The 21,453-nt window shown below is 43.8% G+C and overlaps 7 protein-coding genes across 7 annotated transcripts; 2 read left to right on the top strand and 5 right to left on the bottom strand.

Annotated features, from left to right (window-relative positions):
• Positions 1-1,649: 1,649 nt before the first annotated feature.
• On the bottom strand, positions 1,650-2,759 carry EAF01_001007 (uncharacterized protein; the record flags this gene model as incomplete). Its single annotated transcript, XM_038909257.1, has 1 exon — positions 1,650-2,759. The coding sequence occupies one exon, from the start codon at positions 2,757-2,759 to the stop codon at positions 1,650-1,652; it is 1,110 nt and encodes a 369-aa protein (XP_038776163.1).
• A 1,041-nt stretch (positions 2,760-3,800) lies between these two features.
• EAF01_001006 (uncharacterized protein) lies at positions 3,801-7,743 on the bottom strand. Its single transcript, XM_038909256.1, has 3 exons — positions 7,485-7,743; positions 5,880-7,427; positions 3,801-5,786 (listed from the first exon to the last, which is right to left on the bottom strand). The coding sequence occupies exons 2-3, from the start codon at positions 6,674-6,676 to the stop codon at positions 4,337-4,339; spliced, it is 2,247 nt and encodes a 748-aa protein (XP_038776162.1). The 5' UTR covers positions 6,677-7,427; positions 7,485-7,743; the 3' UTR covers positions 3,801-4,336.
• Positions 7,744-9,419: 1,676 nt separating this feature from the next.
• Positions 9,420-10,016, top strand: EAF01_001005 (uncharacterized protein; the record flags this gene model as incomplete). The annotated part of the gene is made up of 1 exon (XM_038909255.1): positions 9,420-10,016. One exon carries the CDS (start codon positions 9,420-9,422, stop codon positions 10,014-10,016), a length of 597 nt encoding a protein of 198 aa, XP_038776161.1.
• A 685-nt stretch (positions 10,017-10,701) lies between these two features.
• On the bottom strand, positions 10,702-13,970 carry EAF01_001004 (uncharacterized protein; the record flags this gene model as incomplete). Its single annotated transcript, XM_038909254.1, has 5 exons — positions 10,702-10,904; positions 11,031-12,905; positions 13,146-13,571; positions 13,633-13,856; positions 13,912-13,970. 5 exons carry the CDS (start codon positions 13,968-13,970, stop codon positions 10,702-10,704), a joined length of 2,787 nt encoding a protein of 928 aa, XP_038776160.1.
• Positions 13,971-14,506: 536 nt separating this feature from the next.
• EAF01_001003 (uncharacterized protein) lies at positions 14,507-16,864 on the bottom strand (the record flags this gene model as incomplete). The annotated part of the gene is made up of 4 exons (XM_038909253.1): positions 14,507-15,887; positions 15,936-16,031; positions 16,079-16,329; positions 16,382-16,864. 4 exons carry the CDS (start codon positions 16,862-16,864, stop codon positions 14,507-14,509), a joined length of 2,211 nt encoding a protein of 736 aa, XP_038776159.1.
• Positions 16,865-17,998: 1,134 nt separating this feature from the next.
• EAF01_001002 (uncharacterized protein) lies at positions 17,999-19,792 on the bottom strand (the record flags this gene model as incomplete). Its single annotated transcript, XM_038909252.1, has 1 exon — positions 17,999-19,792. The coding sequence occupies one exon, from the start codon at positions 19,790-19,792 to the stop codon at positions 17,999-18,001; it is 1,794 nt and encodes a 597-aa protein (XP_038776158.1).
• A 1,071-nt stretch (positions 19,793-20,863) lies between these two features.
• On the top strand, positions 20,864-21,262 carry EAF01_001001 (uncharacterized protein; the record flags this gene model as incomplete). The annotated part of the gene is made up of 1 exon (XM_038909251.1): positions 20,864-21,262. One exon carries the CDS (start codon positions 20,864-20,866, stop codon positions 21,260-21,262), a length of 399 nt encoding a protein of 132 aa, XP_038776157.1.
• Between the last annotated feature and the right edge of the window lie 191 nt (positions 21,263-21,453).

The raw sequence follows: 21,453 nt of genomic DNA, 5'->3' as shown, positions 1-21,453 counted from the left end.
ATACAACTGCTGCTGCTGTTCATTGCCTCTACGCTCACGACCCAATCCGCCATCCGATTGTGCTCGTCTCCCGCCCGAGTAGGAACGCTCACCACCAAAAACAGTACCAAGTCCATCTAGTCTACCACACCTTCCACCAAAGCCCGCTCCTCCTATCCTAGCAGCCAAAAAGTCTTTTCCCATCGGTGGATTGAACTTTCCACCTATAACCAAACTCTATGGCTTTCCATTATTAGCTGGATGATTCGGAACCGCATACCGACTCGTAAATTTCTCCTTTGGCCCCGTTGATAAAATGCTATTAGGATTATGCGCCGCATATTGTGCTCGTGCTCTTCGATCCATGTAATCGGACACAAAATCTTCTTGCCTTTTCGATTTCTCTTTGAGTTTTGTATTATGTATGGAGTACGGAGTACGAGGTAGGTAACTCCAGCTTGCTGCGTGCGCAGTGAAGTGAAGATCAGTGATGCGACGATTATAGAGTGAGTGCCACTTATTTAGGTTGCAGATGTGCTAGGTATACAGTATACGGGGATTCGATTGGTAGTGCAGGCAGGAAGACGCTGAAGACGCTTTACTGTTACTATTACTATTTCGGTGAATGAATAAATGCGAGGGATATCATCATTTTATCTGGAGGGTAGGTTCTGGATAGTTGAGAGGTATTGAGGCTTCTCCTGGAGTAGAGTATAATTCTGCGGAACGTAAGATTACTATTTTAGGTTTGTTGCGCTGTTCTGTTGTATTTATTTTGAGTGAATGGATGGATAGATTCTGGACCTTCGATTTTTTTGTTGTTATGGGTGTGGAATCTTGGATTTGAGGATTAAGGATTTGAGGTAAGGTAAGGTTGAGGTTGTAATTTGTATTGATGATAAGGTATACAGTTGTAAGACAGTTGATGATTAAAGATGATCTTAATGATGGTATCTCACTTCTTTACTTCTTTGGGGACTTCTGCGCTATTCTGGAAAACTTTGGGGGGGTTTGGAGCGGCTGTTATGGGATTGGACATGGGATTATGGATTGATCTTACTCACTTCAGTTGGAAATGGTCTAGATGTGAAGGTTATATGAAGGAGATGATTTGAGGTTCTGTTGCTTGTTGATGGGATTAAAGGCTGAGAAATGTATACGGCGTATGAAGGATAGGTGAGGGAATGGGTTTCTCAAGGGGCTATATATATCATTTTTGAGCATAGGACTTTGCAGATTTCTTTGGGAGTTTTGGGTTGAGTTTTTGATTTGGGGGACGGTAGAGAGCGGGGATTGAAATGGTGTGATGAGGGCTATTGCATTTATTTATGATACTTCGGTGACTCTTTGTCTGGGGTTGAAAATGGACAGAGAAGATATACTGCAATCAGGGCAAGGTATTTTTGAATGAACATGATTGATAATGATTGTTGTGCTAATCACATTGAATTAAAAATTAGACACTATGTCTATCTATATCTAAACTATTTTGGTATGTATCGACTTCGTCATCATGAAATTATCGTCCATCTAGGAAATTCTCATTTCTTACCCCTTCGAAATGACAACTTCAGATTACCAAGTTGAGAGCAAACTCAATGTATATATTGAATTCGAAACAATGAAGCAACTCCACCGTTCGAAACGAGATCCAACATAAACAGCGAAATCTACAAACACCCCTCTCTAAAAGCCCTCTTATTCTTCTCCGGTTCCTCCCCCAACATATCCGGATACTTCCACCTAAACCCCCACTTCAACCACAGCGCCAACTTCTTGCCCGCACCCATCTCTTTCCACTGCGTCTTCAAGCGTTCCTGTTCCTCCACACTCTTCGCTTTATACGTGGGTCCCGTACAACAGAGAAAAAACATCGATATACAACACCAGGCATACGGGACTCCTCGTTTCCGATTCATCCCCAACATAATGCCTTTAAACGAAAGCCACGATTCCAAAAGTCCAACGAGGAGCCAGAGTACGACCCATCCGACGGGTACACAGATGGCGATGAGCATAATCGCGTTGTTGCCGCACCAATAGTAGTCGCAGGTGTACGAATCGTAGTATGAAGAGCTGCTGTCGCCGCTCGAGGAGTCGTAGCTGGGATATCGCCATGTGGGTGTACAGGTTACGGTTGAGAGGATGGTGGTACATGTTGTGGTGGGGGTGTAGCAGTAACTCATAGAGTAGGGTTCGTAGTTTGCGGAAGCGCTGGCTAACGTATCGGCAGCCACATCAGTGGGGTTGAGAATGGCGTTGATGTATGTTTTGACGCTCACGCTATCATCGTAGTATGTATATTTTGAAACCGAAGTGGTGAGGACCGAAGGCGCAATAACATTTGCGACGATCGTGGGGATGGAGATCGGAACGTTGGTTACATAAGTCCAGTTCTGAGCGGTGCCCACACAACTGGGATATGGAATGTAGGTTATCGGAACCACGAAGCTGGTTCGGACATCAGTGGTTGTCGCATAGTAATCGTAGGTAGAAGTTGGTCGGGAACCGCTACCGGGTGGAAGAACTACTTCGACAATGGTAACGTGTGCATAGGCGGATGTGTCAGTAACTGTTTCAATAGCATTTGTGACGGGAGTCGCATTTGGAACGACGCCATGGGTGAGTGTTTCGACTTTGGCGCTGTAGGTGGTGCTGAGAAGGGTTTCGGCTTCGACGTAGGTGTATACGGATACTTCGACGTAACTTGTGACGATGTAAGGTGCTGGTACTGCGAGGATGGGGGCCAGGAAAAGGCAGGAGATGAGGAGAGACCTCATATTTGTGCGTGGGTATGATATCAAATTCGAATTAACTTTTTATGTCGTGATTGCAAGCGACAAAAGCAATAGTGACAGTGACAACAACAACCGACGATGAAAATAAAAACGACGACAACAACAAAACCAAAAATAGAAATTGCGCGACAATAAGGATAAATATCAACTTATAGTACGTGAATCATCCATAACCTTAAATTAAGCATGAAATTAGTTATTGAATATCACTCTCGGCGCATCCACTCCTGCCTTACAAGATCCCCTGCTGTGCCTCTTTCTATCATAAGACGGGGTGATAAATCTTCCTCTCATACTTGGCAATGTGACTGAGTGAGATTATTCGCAGAGGAGGTAAATCTTGATTAATTGATTTCTCATAAGATGGCGGAGATATAAATATACTTATATTAATCCCTTCTCACGTCTCCATACATTCGAAAATAGAGTATCCACGATGCTCAACTCTAGATCGTGAGAACATGACATTTTTTCAGAGAGATTCTTTTCAGATGTCTGGAGAGTATGCAGAGGAAAGGAAGGAAGCCTAGAAAGAGAATCTGACAGCTTGTGTGTTCGGCTAGTCTGTCGGATATATATCCTAAAAGGGTGATCTGCCAATGCGATCTAGGCTTGTTTGTTTGCACGGCTGTGAAGATGGCCTTGGGGAATTTCTTTTCGACAGCCCACTTTTGGTGACTCGTTAAGAGGTAGATGGTTTTGCAGGGGGTTGTAGGGATTTGTATGGCAGGAGATTTAAGGAGAGAGAGGGAATCTGATACAATAGGAAAATTTGATACAACAGGAAGATGTAAATTATGAAGAATTTTGAGGTTGGAAGAGTCTTGGATGTGCGTTTCTTGAATATTAGATAGAGAGGCTTAGCCATTGATATTTCTCTTGGCAGTACATAAATGTGAGTAAATCTTGGAATTGTTGATTAGAATCGATATAATCTTCACCCCGCTGTTATGAGCGGATAAACCGATATTCGAATCTATTCGACGTCCATTTGAAAAATCGAGACGTGTCAAGTGGTATTGCGCATGCTCCTGGGGGTGCCGTGCTATCTCCACAGAAATTCTTACCGCATTGGAATGTTACTCCTGGAAACATACACATTGATCGGCATAGAGAAAACCCTTTCTCGAAGAATCTTATGGTGAATGATTGTTGTAATTTTGATCATTCTTCTCGATCTTGGAATTACTAGTCCGTAATCAATTGCATAATCTTACACTGCCAGATATTCCCTTGCAAGAAATTCCAACGACAAATTCCCGCCTTCAAATACCAAGGCTCCGAACTCCATAATACCCCAGAAAAAAGGTTCATAGAATGTGGTAGGTTGCCTTTGCTTCTTGCCCGCTCCATTCTTCTGTTTCGGTTCTCTGACTGATAATTCTACTCGAATTTTGCCCCTTGAAGATTCAAACTCACACGGCCATCCTCGTCCTCCTTTCATCTTTTGTCTCCTCACCAAAACCCATACAGGTGATAATATTGGCATCAATTTAGTGATTGAAAGTGTAAGTACTGAAGTGTTAGATAAATCAATCTACTCATCGATATCTTCAAAACTAAGGAAAGCTGGCACTATGGATATGTCCGCTGTCCCGACACTTAAGAGCCTCGGAATCGGTCATCTCGAACTCTGAAAGGTCCAAATCAGACATTGAAATATCCGTATCAGATTCTATATCAAAGTCTCCCGGAGAAAATTTGGCGTCCGGCTGAGACGAATCCGTCGACGTCTCAAGCGGTGGTTCCGGTGGTTTGAATTCGGATCGACGCGTCTTGATATAAAAAGCGAATGTGCTACCAGTTGCTTGAGGATCCGCATACCCAATACCAATTGCACCTCCCTGTAACTCCGCAAGCTCCCGACAGATGAACAATCCCAGACTAGAATCACCATACTGCGTATGCGTGCTTAAAGATGTTTGAGAGAATTTTTTGAAGAGTGTCTGCCTCTCCGCTTCACTCAGTCCTTTGCCGGTGTCGGTAATTGAGCAATGAAGGTATACTATCTCTCCTAATCCCGACGAATCTTTCAAAGTCGGGTCATTTCGTGCTGTGCGAAGAGGTATGTATTGTATTTCTCGCCCGATCTCTTTGTGATAAGGGGATCCAATTGTGGCTCCAAGACGTACCATTACATTTCGGGCTTTGGATGATTTTGTGTATTGGTTAGCATTTGTTAGGAGATTGAGGAGTAGTTGTAGAAATCTTGAAGGATCGAAGCAAAGCCATTGCGAATTCAAAGCTTCTATGGAGGGGTCCACCTCGAGTCGGATATTGATATCTAATTTGGATGTTTCTCCAGAGAGCATAGACATAGCTGTATCGACAACACGAATTGGCTCCGTTCGAGTCGGTGAAATTGAAAACATATTGATATCCGGTTTTGACATCATACGAGCATCCTCCATCACTTTTTGCTGATGTTCTCCACAAGCTAGAATGATTTTCGCAATTTCGATGTTGCGCTTCACACTCGTCTTAATCTCCCCATAACTCTTTGAATTGTCATCATGAAGGACGTTGTCGTGAGTATGAGAAAGAGCTTTATTGATCTCATCGAGACTGGAGATCATGGTTTGTGCTGCTTGGACGGCGGCCGATAGTGGGTTCATCAACTCATGACTTGTCATGTTCATGAATTCTTCTCGATCTCTCTTCTCCTTTAATGCTGCATTTACTCTCCTTTCCTGCATCCGAGCAGCCCATTTAGTGTGTGTGACATCACTAAGACACCCAACAACATGCTCCACCTCCCCCTTGTCATTGAGCCGTGGGACAGCACTACATTCGGCCCACGTGTAGTAAACTTCATCCTCTCCAAATAGGGCAGGCTCTGGGACTGTAGGTCTCCAAAGTGTTTTGCACCTTCCTTGAAAGTGAACAAAGCACTTTTCTTTTATAAGGGTTTGCCATTGTTCAGCGACATATTCCCTATCCTCGTCAATCAAACAATCGAGCCATCTTAGGTTTGAATGCTCTTCTACTGTTCCGCCTGTGATTCTTGTCCTTCATACAATCCATATTAGCTAACGATCTGAGGTCAAATGATTCGTCTCATCTGCAGATATGAGGAACTTTTAATGACTGGGCGGAACATACCAGGCCTCGTTCGCGAATAATAAGCTTCCGTCTTTTGCATCGATAATAAACATGGCTATAGGAGACAATTGGCTGAAGTTGGAGAGTAGACCCGTCATATCTAAGAGCTGTTCCGAGATGGAATCTACGGCTGTAGAAGACCAATCTTTGCTACAAAAGAACTTGGCCAATGGCGTTTCAAAGGATAGAGAGGGTGTAAAACTTGTTTGAGAAGCTACGGCTGAGTTATGTGAACCGGATGACCTCATAATGGAATGGCTGTTCTCGTAACGAGAATTCAGATTGTGATTGCAAGTTTCAGCTGGAGAAACCCTATTTTGTGCAGGTATCGATTGAACGTGCTTGCAGTCGTTGGCATCGGCATCTTGTATTGATTTCGAAAATGACATCTCATGCCCAGAAACCACACACCATCGATCTCCTAATAGAACCTTGGACCATCTTTGATTCCGGAACCAATATAGATTGACTGCCTTGCTGGGTCGAGTATGTATCCATTTGACAAATGCATTTCCACCCTGGCATGAATTTCCTGAAAGCCATGAGGTAATGTCTCTGAATTCGGCGTAAGTCTTGAAAGCATCGTTCGTAAAGACTACAGGAAGCTCATAAATTTCGTTTTCTATCGACATATTAACGATGAAGGAAGGCCTGCTGTCTTGCCGGAGTAAATCAACCGCCCCGAGCTCGGCCAGAGCCAAATCTGTGCCTGTTGTCTCTTCATTATTGCTGTGCCTCGTACTTCCCCCCACATGTTCAACAGCAAGAGAATGTCCTGACCCGCATTGAGTTGTCATCTCTTTTATATCCACACAATAGTGTTTGTTTTGATTATCTTTGTCGTAAAAGCCTTATTTTCAACCGTTTCGTCTCCCAGAAATCAAGCTTGCCCCGGAATGATGACCTGGCAACAGACTCCAGTAGACAATGCAGAAGAGTGATGGTTGATTCGACGCAGTGTAGGATTTCAGCTCTTAAATATCGTTTGATTGAAGATCCATGGGCACCTGAAACAGTGAAGAATAAAACTTACGGCTTTTGTGTAGAACAAATTGTAATGAATCAATTGACTGGGTACGAAGCTCAAGATCTGAAGGACCCTTTTTCAGGATTGCACACATACTTTCGATCATCGAATCAAATTTGGCCAAAAAAAAGAAGTCTGCAGTGCTACCGTTCTTTTTGGAATTGAAGAGTAATGAGAGGGGCATTTTAAAGTTTCTCGCGATGTAAGTTTGCGGAACAATGCTAAGTAGTCCCGAGCGGTTACTCATTGATCATTGACTGGCAAAGCTCCTAGGGGTTAACAGGGAGTTTTTATGGAGAACTTGATCCTCTAGCACAAGGTCTGAGAGTATGAGAGTCAAGAGAGTTTAAGAAAATATCGGTTTTTGGAGACGGGATATGCTATCGATATCTCCACTGAGGAATGTTACTGCCGCAGTAACGGTAAGCTAACCCTGTCTCGAGTTCGTATACCAATGGTGTACCGAGTAAGAACCATCACTTGAAGATCATTTCTTGGTAAGAGGGGCTTGCTTATTCGAACTGTACAATGTCGATGAGCAAGAAAAGCTTGTCAGTGGCGACTTGGGGGAAACTCACTCGAAATCTCCACATGGATGGATGGATGGATGGACGGATAGGACAATGCACAACTTTGGACCCTTGATACAGTAGGCATTAGGAAAGTGGCGGAGAGAATACCAGTGCACATGTGGTATATTTTCAGCAACTTATGTGCTCTTGTGGAAGTCCAAGTAGTCTCGAGGCAGTGAAAAGTTTGTTGAAGGCTTGAAGCATATATAAATATCCGGAAGCACCGACCGGTACATCGTAACGTCGTAACGTCGCATACACACCTAGAGAGGTAGGTAGAACAATCGTAGGTCAAAGTCTCTTGAGTCTTGACTAGCTTTAGTTGTTGGAGGATCCATAAAATCACGTGACGCTTTGCAATTCCCTATCCTTTCCCTCTGTTGTCTCGTGTTTTATCCAACACAACATTATCCTCACAAAAAACATCAACATCAACATCAACCATCACAATTTTGTGTCTCAAATCCTTCTCTATTATGGTATAGAAGATATCTAGGTATCTATTGATTATCTTACATCTTGTCCAATAATGTATACTCTTCGGGGTCACCGTTTTCAAAGCCGGGGAAGTGAGCAGATCTAAGCAGATTCAAGCAGAATACCTTCTTCTTAACAATAATCCTTCAGAGAATTGTGCAATTGAATCCTGTAAAGTATGTACAGTGTACAGAATATGGTGAATCGGTATGAATCGAGTCACCTAAGGCGGTCGTGATTCTAACTATGATTTCCATTTTAACTTGACCAATTTTGTTCGATTCAGTTATGGACACCCAGGATGCTGGATAATGGCGGACTGCGATTACTCACCAAGGTGGTCGTGATTATGGCTATTCCGATGATGTTATGAGTACAAATTCATCTGGTAGCCTCAGAAAGCTTGCCATGTCAAACCATCAATATGCGTGTACACCCGCGCAAGCCTCTCACATCTTTCAAAACTCCGATCAAACTTTTGTATTGTCCCAGGAGAGCGACTTTACTTCGTCAACAATCGATAGTTCCCCACGCGAATCTTTCCTCTCAAGAGGCGGCATTGTTGAAGCCAATGCCAAGCAGATAAGCCTAGGTATATCGGTCATCTATCTTATTTTTGGGTCAGACTATAAGTGTTGTGGCACGCGACCTATAGTGTTGGGGTGTGCGGCCATCTGAACGGCCTTCGAATCGAAGCTTTTGTAGGATCCCGTTGTATACCCGCGTTTGTGCGTGATCCGCTTCCTCAAACTCCACTGCTCCAAAGGATTACAAGCACATGATTATACAGACTTTAAAGCTCTTTGGTTGATAATGCCTTTACGGAAAGTCGACATGATATGCCTTTCATTCAATGCCTAATGAGATATTGAAATGATGGATTCACTTGGAGCAACCTACAACCTATCAGCTATTCGACCAAGCTTACGACCTTCTTTTGCCGTGTTTTCTGTTTCTTTCGCATCTGCAGCGCCAGATCATTCCCTAGTAGTCTTCTGTGATTTTATTTTTGGCGGCGAAAGGGTTTAGGCACAAGCCCATGCTTTTCAGCGTACTACAGCCGCCTCATACCGCGCTTGTGGTCTCTTTCACGGTCATCGGTGGTCGAGTATCTCCCCTCCCCGTGGACAACTTTTGTGTGAGCAAAGATTGTACTCAGGTCTTTTTTGCTGCTATGCCTTAATTGGTGTGAAAATTTCATAGAGCTTCTTATGAAAGCCTTGTTGGATGCTTGTTGCAAAGCGGGTAAGACTGAGCATGACTTGCATATAAGCTACCATTCCGAAAATTATCCTACGATCATCATCCAAACTCAAACACTCAACTCATAGCAATCCGATTGCACTCCAAAGTTTTGATTTTATCATCCCCATAATATTCTTTACTGTTCGCTTGAACAGTACCCACAAAGTTGGCGAGTAAATTGATGAGTAGTTTCTTGTATAGACGACGCAAATTGAAAATATGAAGCCCATCAAGCCATCCAACGTTTCCTCCTCTTCTTCTTCTACAAACTTTTTTTCATTCACTTCAGATCCACCATCTAATATCTCCATTCCTCCCGCAATATATACAAACAATGCATTAAATAACAGTAACTCTACTCCACCAACTCTCCCTAGCATTTCCACTATCCTCCAACAACCTCTTCTTCCATTACCAATAACAAGCACAAGAACCCACAACCCTATCACTCGTCTCTCAACCAGAAACCCCGCTTCCAGCGCCGCTGTAGTATCAAATACCTCTACTACCACTAGAGGTCTAGTCGCAACCCAAAGAACCAAAATCATCAAAACATTCGTCTCCCCCAAAGGCTGCACGAAAATCATCCTCATGATCACCATTACTACAATGCAAGAACCATTTTTCGACAAGGAAAAAAATTCATGGGTTATGCGACGCACGACTGAAATTCGAAAAGTGATGGTGAGAAAACGATTGCGACCAGATTCTAATGATAAGAAAAATGGTATCGTGAAACGTAATATAAGAAATGCGAAAGGGAAGGGAAGAAAGGGAAGAAAGGGGTCAAAGAAGGGTGACTTCGATTCAATGTGAATATTATCCGATATTACATTATCTTCGCTCCGCCGCGTAACGGAAGCGGCGATGATTGCACACACATAACGTGATCATGAGATACTTGTATATATGGGTGAGGGATCACAGGGTGGGATATGGGATGAGGGAATTAGGTATGGCATGGCATGTGGCGCACAAAAAGATGGGATGGGTGGATGCATTGGTAGGATAAGGGAAAGGGAAAGGGAAAGGGATATACCATGGCGTCGCATAGCATAGGATAGGTAGCATAACGTTGGAACTTGGGGATAAAAAAGGGATGGTGTTGGGGCGTAATTTTATCTTGATTTTTGTTCCATCGTTTGACTTGATGGGTTTGGATGCTTTATTAGTGTTGAAAAATACGCTTTTGGGTGTAGGATATTTTCAATGAAAGTATCTTGGTTGAAAACCTTAGACAGATCACAGTAAGAAAGCTAGACTTGACGTCGTAAGACACTTCACAACATCACTTTAACATTATTACTGAGATATCCGCCCGCCAGTCTCCTTCATTCAACCGCTAACATCCAATGTCCACTCAAACAACAACGACGCTAACCCTCCATCCACAAATGAAAAGTAGGAAAACAAAACTCTCAAATGAATGTCCATCCATATATCATTCCATGTATACCATTTCCCCATTATCTCTCTCCCCTATCCCATCCAATCCCGTCCCCTAAGCACCCCCATCAACCCATTCAATCACCAATTTCACCTCTTGACAATCTGTAGGTAATCCCTGCGTCCCATTAATATATGCACGAACTGGACTTCCTTCCAAAAACGCATCGGTTTGGCTTTGCGTTGCGTATGGGTTTGGTGATCCATAGGTTGGAGGAATTGGAGATGATATTTGAGCGCAGAAACGGGCTTGGTTATCTGAATTTGGGGAGGTGGTGTTAGTGTATATTATTTCCTCATTAAAAAGTTCATCCAATAACCCGAAAGAAAAAAGAAGATCAAAGATGCGAAAACTAATCTAAAAGAAGTGAAAAAGAAACATACCATTCCCAATAAACTCCCCATTTCTCAACTTCAACAAATTCCCATACGGATACTCACTCGTCGAGTCCACCACCAACGAGCCATTCAAATCCTTACCTCGCATATCCCTCAACGAATTCCGTGTCTGTAAAACCGTATATCCAGAATCCCACACGCGTGCGAATTCTTCTCCAAAATATCTCGTGTTTGTGTCGGGATTTCCGGAGTGAGAATGAGAAGATGACGATGAGGAACCGGAACAGGAAAGTAGGCCGGATGAGGAGATGGAGAATATGCATGCGGAGTCGCGAAAATTGGTTGTGAGACCACGAGCAGATATGAAGGGGGAGGGGGGTGAGAGATTGAAGTAGACGCGCATGATGTATGTGAGGAGGGAGTAGCGGGAGGGAAGGAGTGAGAGGCGGAAGGGGGCGGAGGTGGGATCGGTTGAGGATGTTGGGATGGCTGGGATGGAGGGTGAAGTGAATGTGGGTGATGAAGCGGGATTGTAGCCGTAATAGCCTCCGCTGGCTGGTGGCGGTGGTGGTGGTGGTGGAGCGGGATTGTTTGAATTGGAGGGTGTAGAAGAAGAGGGATCAGTTCCGGAGGGAGATCCGGAGGGGTCGTTTAGCCCGCTCGAGGCTGTGGGTGAAGATGGATCACTGTTGGTTGGACTTGGTGGGGAAGGATCTCCACCGGTTCTACTTGGGGAAGACGGATCCCCACTAGGAATAGTTGGCGAGGAAGGATCTCCAGCAGAAGTACTTGGACTCGAAGAATCACCCTCAGAAGTGGTAGACGCTCCAATCGACTGACTACTCGAAGAAATCGCCCCTGTGGCTGAAGAAGATGCCGAAACACCACCACTTCCCGATGGATCACTTGAATCACCTCCATTTCCAGTAGGCGTGGGTATGCTAGAAGGATAATAACTACCATATCCATATCCATATCCATAACTTGGTCCACCATTTCCACTTGGAGGAGTGCTCGAAGTTCCAGATGGGTCTGAAGGATACGTGCTAGAAGCTGCTCCGGGAGGATCTATGCCTCCTGATGGATCTGTAGGGGTTGAAGAACTGTCAGAAGGGAGCGAACTTGGGATAGTCGATGATGATCCAGAAGTCCCGGATGGGTCTGCGCTTGCGTTGGTTGAAGAGGCTAATCCTGGATCTACAGGAGTTGAACCGCCTGATGGAAGAAAACCACTGCTTGTTGGGGAGCTAGGATCAGTAGGTGTAGATCCTGGGTCGACAGGAGTTGAACCGCCTGATGGGAAAGAGCCACCATTTGCTGGAGAACTAGAATCAGTGGCTATAGATCCGGAACCTCCTGATGGGTCTGCAGTCACACTAGTTGAAGAAGCTGATCCTGGATCAGTAGGCGTGCTAGATATAATTCCCGATGGATCAGCACTGGCATTGGTCGAAGACGCTGACCCTGGATCTGTAGGTGTGCTAGACCCAGCTCCTGATGGGAAAGATCCACCACTTGTTGGAGAACTAGGATCAGTGGGTATAGATCCAGAACCTCCTGATGGATCCACACTGATATTAGTTGAAGAAGCCGAGCCCGGATCAGTCGGCGTGCTAGATGCAATTCCAGGTGGATCTCCAGCACCTGAAGTTGGTGATCCAGGAGGATTAATCGGGTTCGACAGTGTTGGATATCCATAGTATGATGGACCAGTTCCAACACTACCTGGATCCGTGGGTGCTGCTGAATAACCTGGAATAGGTGGCCCGCAAGGAGGTAGTGCTGTAGATATACCGGATGGGTTGCCGGTAAGACTTATTTGTGTTGGTCCGTTGGCTGTTACTGAGCCTGTGATTGATGACGATGAATTGTAGGGAGTCGTTAGTGCGGTACAGTTGTCAACTTGTGATCTATTGATTTCTATACCAGAATTAGCCTTCTCGTTTTGTGCTCTGAAGTATTCTAAGATTCCTTCTTCGCTAGTCGATAATGTTGACTGGAGGCATCCAAAATCTTATCACCAGATATGGAATCAAATATTCAAACCTCCTTCAGCATGGGTAGGTCCTTTCATGAAATATTGGAACATAGCTCCCGCCCTTTTTCCTCTACCTTAAAAGGAACACAACAATACTGGAACAAGAATAAGAAACTACCTACCAATAGCAACAGAATCCCCATTTTCTCCGCAATTTGCAGCTATACAATAAACAGTAGCAGCCTGAATAGTCTCCGCATTACTTTTCTCACATTGACAAGTAATGTTCGTGAGTCCACAAGGAGTGGATCCAATTGCATTCTGAATGCAACTATCCGCACAAGCAGGGATAATGAATGTGGCATTTGATGACGTATTTGGTACTGAGGAGGGAAGCGAGCCCGCAACTGATGAAGGAACAGCAAATGGGGGACTGGGATCAATGGGAGAAGTAGTAGGGACAGATGATGGAGCTGCCAATAGGCTAGTAGGAGCCGAAGTTGGGGCCGCGGATGTTATTGCTGAAGGGGCTGCCGAAGAAGAAGCCGCACCAGCATTTCCAGCTGCAAGCACAGAGGAACATTCTGCAGTAGCATCATCTAGGACCTCTGTATAGTATCAGTCTGAACTTTCCATTACATTCAATTCACATAAAAGAGAAATACTCACGAAGAGCTTCCTGGATTCCACAAGCCTGAAGTACACAGCCTGTGGCTACTCCTTGGATCAAACTAGCATTGCCAGGATCACACCGACATGCTAAATCCGTGGCACCACAACTCGTTTCGGCGGCTACTGCTGATGCAATGCATGGAATTGCACATGATGGGATTGAGGGGGCTGGAGCTATTACTGGGCTAGGATCATCGCGGTTAAGTAATTGAGCAGGAATCCTAAAGAATGTAGTATTAACGCACTGTTGAGCTGACTTGCAGAAGGGTAACGTACAATGCAGAGTTAACACATACGAATAAAGAAAGTAAGGTAACGAATGTCTGAACCATCATGGCTTACCTGGTAAGCTTAAGAAGGTCAAAGAAGAGAAGAAGAAAAATAGAAAAGAAAAGATAGTTGCTCTTATCACATCCTTGTTCAATGGGTATGGTAGTCATATATCCTCTTCCATAACACACACAATCTCTCAAAAAGGTCACCAAATCACAAACACAGATTTCCTCACAATCACTTAAAGACTTATGATCTTCTGTGATGCACTTGTTGTAGATTCGTCCGATCTCCCCACGAGGTTTGATGATGTATATGAATCAAGAAATATATGCAAAAAGAGATCAATCTCCGACGCCGTACTAGTTCCTGGCCAGCGGATCTTCGATAACGGATGAAATCCCTCCAGAACTCCCCTTATTGGCTCCCAATCCATGTTGCGAAGCCATGATATCACGTGCTGATCTCCGACATAAATGTTCCAGACACAAATGTGTGACGGAACAATAGGACAAACTTCTATCACCCCGCACAGGTAATGATATATGATGATGTTTATATCGATGTCATACCTCCATCGTACAAATAATTATAAAAGCTAAAATGCTCTGCCTCTTTCAGACTCCGCTGTGGCCATTGTATACTGCTCATTCTCTAGAGTTTGTAACACATGTTCTCGCTCAGCAATGACAGCGTCAAACCATCGGACCTCGGCGACCTTATTTCTTGCCCACTCTCTCCACTCATCTCGCATTTTCTGCTTGAATTCGGCATCCTCCAAAATTTGGGAACTCGTCAGAGATGTCCTTCTTGACTCGAAATTCTTGGTGCACTCATGTAGAGCGATTTTCCTGTTGTAGTCCCAGTTTCTGAACGCTAAAATATAACCTTCCTTGTGTGAATCCTTCGCAGCTCCAATATTGTATACTGCATCCGGTTTGTCTTTCCAGAATGCTTCGAGCTTTTCCGTATTTTCCTGCACAGCACGGATTTCCTCTTTCCGACGCTGATCGTATTCGTTTCGGAAACGAAGCTCTTGGTTCGTGTATTCTGTTTCGTATTCCTTCTTTAACTGGTCATGTTGGCTTGAATGGCGACGTAGTAGCTTGTAGAACCCATCTTCTCGTTCTTGTAACATTTTAAATTCCTCCTGCGAGCGAGTGGCAAGACGTGATTTTTGTGAACGATGTAACACATTCAGCTCCTCTCTTATTTCGATGAAGTTGGAAGCTATTTCTGCAATTCTTGTATCGTCTCGGCGACGCAGAATGGCTTCTTCCAATTGAAAAACACGTTCGGCTTCTCCTCCTACTTCTTCGGCCTCTCGTCGCTCAAAATCCTCGACCATTTGAATAGCAATGCGTTCTTCTTCAGCCACTTTCCTGATTCTTACAGCCTCCCGCCTGATTCTTTCTTCTTCTTGCCTAGTTATTAATTCCTGTAACTGCGTTTCTCGAGTAGCAGCTTCTTGTCTCAATTGCAAGTTTAGTACTAACCTATCAAGTTCAAATTCTGTACATTCACAGGTCTTCCATTTGGCAGAACAAACGTAACACCATTCGGCTCTACAATGGCATTTCATATGCCTACAGCCTTTGACAAATTCGATGAAAATCCTACAATTATAACATTGCTTCCACCCTCGCTCATCTGCTAACCTGACTGTAGCTTGAAAATCTTTGTCCTGAGGACACTCCATCTTTTCGTGCCATGGACCTCTGCAAGTGATACACAGTTTTGTTTTGCAAGAAGGACAAGATGCGCATTTGAGGCCTTTGTTGATCCAATTGTTGGGAATCCACTGTTCACACCTTGGCTTAACACAATAGATCCGGTCGCCTGCAGCGATCTCTCGCTCCGAAACCTTCAGTTGAAATGTTTTTGCTAGGTCTGGTTTGATATTTTTTAGAATGACCGTATGTGGTATATCGTTGAGACAGCACTTAACAGGCCACATCGACTCTATTTCTATGGCAGTACTGTATTTTGTTAGATGATTCACGATGCGTATCTCGGAAACGACTTACACGACTAGTCTCTCGAAACAATCTTTGCAATAGTCGTGGCACTGCACATGAACCATGTCACTCACTGGAAAATCATCCAAACATGAGACACATTCTCTTTTTGATCGATTAGCAAGATTTCTTTCTGATTTCGAGGTTCATACCTTATAGGCTCTGCAACTACTGATTTGCCCTTATCCTGTCTCTTCTTAAGCATTTTTACAAACCTAGCAAGAGGGGCAAATTTGCTATATCCCCGACGAGAAAGCCTTGAACCTGACTCTGAGTGAGATCTGTCTACAGCAGAAATATACCCCGAATCAGATGTCGTACTAGTCTCCGTTGATAGTTGACTGTTTACTCGAGACGGCCGTTTTCCCTCAATACTTGAAGTGTCTTTGTCTGTTGCAACTGTCTGCATGTTCTGGTAAATGACATGCTTCAACCCGATAAACCAAGTTACTTACTGGAGGCTTTGGTCTTGATGACGGACCTGCTACGGTGACATTGGATGAACTGGAAACTTGGGGACTTTTGCCGGGAGCTGATATACTAGTCGACTCGTTTGATTGAGATGCAGCTTCGAGAAGTCCCAACGTTTTGCGGGACACAGCTTCACTTATAGATCTCGTGATTATTGTAGAGACTTTCGGCATACCCCATTTGGAGCCATTGAAATCTCCAATCCCAGATAGGATTTCTGCTGGTGGGCTAAAGTCTTGCCAATCGACACCGTGCATTAGAATATTAGATGTAAAAGTCAGAGGTTCATTGAACTTAGATTGTAAGGCTTCGTGGAAGTGGCGTAACTCCGCTTCATATAAAATGCCGTAAGGATTTCCGTTCGAGGCAGGTAGTTCTCGTATACTAACCTGCATTTTGTTGATCACTATTTGCAGCTTTGGCACTGGCACGTTTTCCATATTTGCTTGAGGGTTTCCGAACAACATATTTAGGTGCCCTGTAGGTGTCTTAACAGCTTGATGGCAGAAGCTGAGTGTAGTGAATGAAACTGATCATATTCTTCTTGGGGAATGATATTGATGACGATAAATCAATAGAAGATTGATGCTTAGAATGAATTGAACTGGCGCGGTATAAGGTATTTAAGTACAGAACCCATACAGCGACGATTTGTTCTATTCCTTCCCCATACTCATAGGATGCACCAAGAGGCTGCTAGAGTGAGATCAGAATCTATCCATAGAGGAAACAGAATCATAGTTACTGTAGCTCATTGATCCATCAAATGCCAAGACCCAATATAAGTCATGAACCATGCGCTAGAAAATTGGGCAAGGCCAATCAAAGTACTTTTTAGCAATGCCTTCAAAATTTAAGTTTTGATGTACAGCGCCCTTAGTTTGCGGCCAGGCTTTCCTCACTTCATGGCAAGGCGCATGAATATGTGGATATGCAATTGGCTGCGAAATCTTGTGTTTGCCTACTCTAAGGCTGCTCAGCCTCCCACAATGAAACATATATTTCAATTGTGAGAGGCTTCACCAATAGTGAGGTAAATTGGCATACTGGAACGCACTGCAAAGCTTTCAGTAATGTAGGAAGAGGCGGATTATAAAAGTACCAATGTATCAAAGCTAGGCAGTTCAGAAACTTCAGTGTGCTGTTGTGACTTTGAGTTGAGACTAGAAGAACTAAGTGGAATGATGACGTGCGTTGGTGGAATCCTGGGGTAATCCATCGCCTTTCATATGATAAAGTTGGCCAGTACTCCCAGGAAAACATCATCTGCACATGAAAATATCTAGTATGCACAGAGATAAGATATCTGTAGTAGTAATGGTTTCTCGCCTATCTTTTCCGGGTTAGATTTTACTCGCCGGATGCTTTCCATTAGACCTCAAAGTCATAAGCAAAGAAGACCCATCAAACATGCCAACATTCACCTTGTGGATTTATGACGATCAATATTTTCACATGTGCAAGTCTCGTGAGGAATAGGTGATTGACCATATTAGTATATTTTACTCTGGATAGTATCGCCTTCTCGAGTCCCTGGGCATATTCAAAGTCGAGGGGTAGAAGTAACGACTAGGTCATCAATCTTATAAGAGATACTGTATTTAGTTCTCCGAACTGAAACTTGAGATCTTGATCTCCTTGGGCATCAAGATCACGATTTCTCCGTCAGCGTCTTTCCAGCATGCATCGCCGTATTTCAGCTTATTTTCACTAGCACAAAAAAGCATGAGGTATATTTCTTTGACAACCCCACCCCAACAATAAACCCTTACAGTATTCCAATCATTGGTACGTTCAGCTGATATGCCCCACCCTAAATCGCCTTTCGGAATGACTCGAAGAAGGTAAGACCAAAGCCTTTTCTTGAGAAGATCCCCGAGATCTTCTGTGTGAATAAGCCAATATCCGCGCTCCAAAGGGCGACAGGGCCGAGTCTGAAAAGTAGGATTAAAATGTCTCTTTTGCAATCCATTAAAATTCCCGCGGTTTGCTTTGATCTTTTTCAATGAAGGCGTAAAAATATCGGTCTCCTTGAAATCACCGGCAGAAGTGGGGGGCGTGAAAGATGGAATTGTGCATGTTTTCAGGGATGCTGCAGATGGCAAGCTCGACATTGGAGGTACGGAGCTTGAAGGAACGGAGCTTGGAACACCAGAAGCTTTCGGTGCCTCAGGAGCTGTAGATGTGGGAGGTCTTTGAGGTGCGGGAAGAGACGCCGACGAAGTTTCAGCTGTGGTATCTGAAATCACCAATTTCAGCCTCTTGGGACTCTTGTCCAATGACGATGGAAAATCGAGTCGCTGACGCTTCCCGTACACATGTTGGGGCAGCGCGCTAGATGATTCTGGAATCTCCGGTGTATTGGATGTTGAACCCTTCTTTGAAACTTCACTCGGATTCATTTCTTCAGGCGTAGAATCTGCTGCCTCTTCCGTCCCTGTAGCTTGACTTGCACGTCGACTTGAAGTATTCGCAGCCTGCCCTGAAGCCTGCATATTATTGAAGCTGTCAAAATTCATCATGTCAAGATCATCTGCATCGGAAGTCGCAATTGGAAGTGCGTTGATATGCTGATATCCAGCCTTATGCCGTCGACATGGGGGAGAAATCGTTTGGGGACGCCGGGGTGGTAGCGAGATGGCGGCGTCAAAATTGGGATCAACATTACCATTACGAGAGCTAGTGATTGGTATTGCTAGTGGCACCTCAAGACTCAAGCTACTCTCATCCGTAAACTGTGATATCTCATTCGCATCAAGACTGTCTTGTGTGCTCTCCTCTTGTTGTTGATGTAACTCTGAAATCCTCCTCGGAGATGAAAATTGCGCAAGTATTTTATCATTCTCAAGCATGGAATCCTCGATTAAACTAGATGCTCTCTTTGATGGTGACGATGAACCCGTAAATTGATCCCGCCCCGACGTTTTATCTCCAGAATTTATTCCCAATTCAGGGCGACTTTGCTCTGGTGTTTCGCTTCCAGACTGTACTCGCAAACCCATCAAAGTCCTGCTTCGAGTTCGAAACATTGGAGAATTTCGATTATCCAAAACACTTCGAAAAGAAAGTTGCGGCGAATACATCAGGTCAGATAACTCCTCCTGAGGAATTTCACAGTATGCCCCCGGGTTCGTCTCTGGTTCTTGGGTTGGTGGGCAATAAGAGGCATTTTCATCGTATTCCTGCGTCAAACCTTGCGCATCTTCAATTAGACCATCCATTTCTCCTCCATTTCCAGCAGCGTCTTGTGGATCGTCTCGTAGTTGTAGGCTTGTTGCTGATTCGAAATTTAAATAGGCTGTTGCAAATGCCCGGTATCTAGTATCATCTTGGCCTCGACTTGGTGCTGATGTGTGAACCAAGATCTCTACGCTTTCTCTTGATGTGCGAGCCATTGTAACCGTAAGTTTGTATCTTGTGCATTTTCCTTGATCGTAGACCTGTAGGTCTTAGGAAGTGACGTGAGAGACTGAGATGGGACTTTAGATTTAACATTTCCTAAAATCATTGATGGTATGGCAGACAGACGCTCCGACCACCTAGCGTAGTAGGATGTAGCCTGAGGCTGGAACTACTTGGAACTCTGAACCCAATGGAATTCCAGACCCTTTCGAACAAAACAACACCACAAATTCATTTCATTGCAAATGCACCAGCATCAAAGGATGTCATCATTGTTACACTTCTAGATGAATTGATAGTTCCTGTTATTGTTTGAACTCCCTTGGTACACAAGTTACTCAAAAAAGTTTGTTGGAGGTTCACCAGGTTTTGGCAGTGCTTACACAAGGCCTTTTATGTTGATGCAAGCAGTACTGGTACTGTCATTTGAAATGAGTTGCTGCTTTTCATTCATTCCTCAATCTTGGAGTTTGTCATGGATTTGATTTATCTGATCGTTTTTGCTTATATACCTAGTGATTTGCAACCAAAGTCCAAAGTCTAAAAAAGTCTAAAGAACTCACACTTGCTAGGGACAATCTGTAGCGAAAGCTACCCCTAATCATATGGCCGGTAGCTTTCCTTCATCATTTGGTCCATCATAACATGTACAACTTTCTGATCGGGCAAAAAGACTGAATGATACCAAGTGGCTTCCTATTTGAACAGCAGAAAAGTGCTAGTAATTAACATTCTCCAGCAATCAATCCTAGTCAGACATTGAATATATGCAGTGAGATCAAACTGTCAGTCAAGTGCCCGTTGGTGCCTCTAAACAAAGAACAATGATATGTCTTCATGAAACTACCTTTCACTTTCAATGAACACTGAAACTTAGGGATTGATTTCTACGACTTCTGGATTTTACAATCATACAACTTCTGTTCTTGGGCTGATAAGTTACAAGTAACTTGGATCACATATACCATAAGGTAATCGCCACACAATTCTAAGTCACAAAGATATTGAAGAGAAACTAACCAAACAAATTTACTAACTTCACTCCATTACAATAAACCAACAGTATGCCTCCCTTAATACAAAGTGCTTTTCAGACCCGCAAACCAGGCCTTAGTCCTGCTGAATTCAATACCTACTACGAAACCATTTATCTGCCTCTGCTCGTCTCCTTACAAGGCTCCTCCTTCCTCAAAAGCCACACCCGTAGCTACGTTATCCGCACTGCATGCGATGCTTCATCCTTCGATACATCAAACTCGAACTATCGAGCCAGTGTATATTATGGCACAGATCATCAAGATATCGATTACGATATATATAGTGAGATGATTTTTGAAGATGAGAAAGCATTCAAGGCTTTTGAGAAGGTGATGTTGGAAGATCAACAAAATTTTCAAGGGCCGGGAGGTCTTAAGGTCGTGGGTCTTGAGGTTTTAGAAGCTACGTTGAGACCTTCCAAATAGCTACATATGAGCCTTGAGCAAATGGCTAGGCTGGTTGAAATATAGGGGGTAGAACGCATTTGATTTATGACACCTTTCATTACTTTGATCTGATTGCCAAGTAGATGGATGAAGACTAGTCATTTAACTTGGTTGGCAGTCTATGATGAACATGTACCTAGTGCGTATCTGGAGTGTGAAGGTATGAAAGT

The sequence above is a fragment of the Botrytis porri genome, assembly GCF_014898465.1.
Source record: "Botrytis porri strain MUCL 3234 chromosome Unknown BPOR_001, whole genome shotgun sequence".
Classification (NCBI taxonomy): Eukaryota; Fungi; Ascomycota; class Leotiomycetes; order Helotiales; family Sclerotiniaceae; genus Botrytis; species Botrytis porri.
Note: the sequence above shows the minus strand (reverse complement) of the source record. Positions and strands in the feature narration are given on the sequence as shown.

What these genes read in the sequence shown, in the direction of transcription:
- EAF01_001006 (XM_038909256.1), bottom strand. Translation starts at nt 6,676, where the DNA reads ATGACAACTCAATGCGGGTCAGGACATTCTCTTGCTGTTGAACATGTG. An exon ending in TTATTCGCGAACGAGGCCTG is followed by an intron (nt 5,787 to 5,879) that starts GTATGTTCCGCC and finishes GATTGTATGAAG; the next exon opens with GACAAGAATCACAGGCGGAA.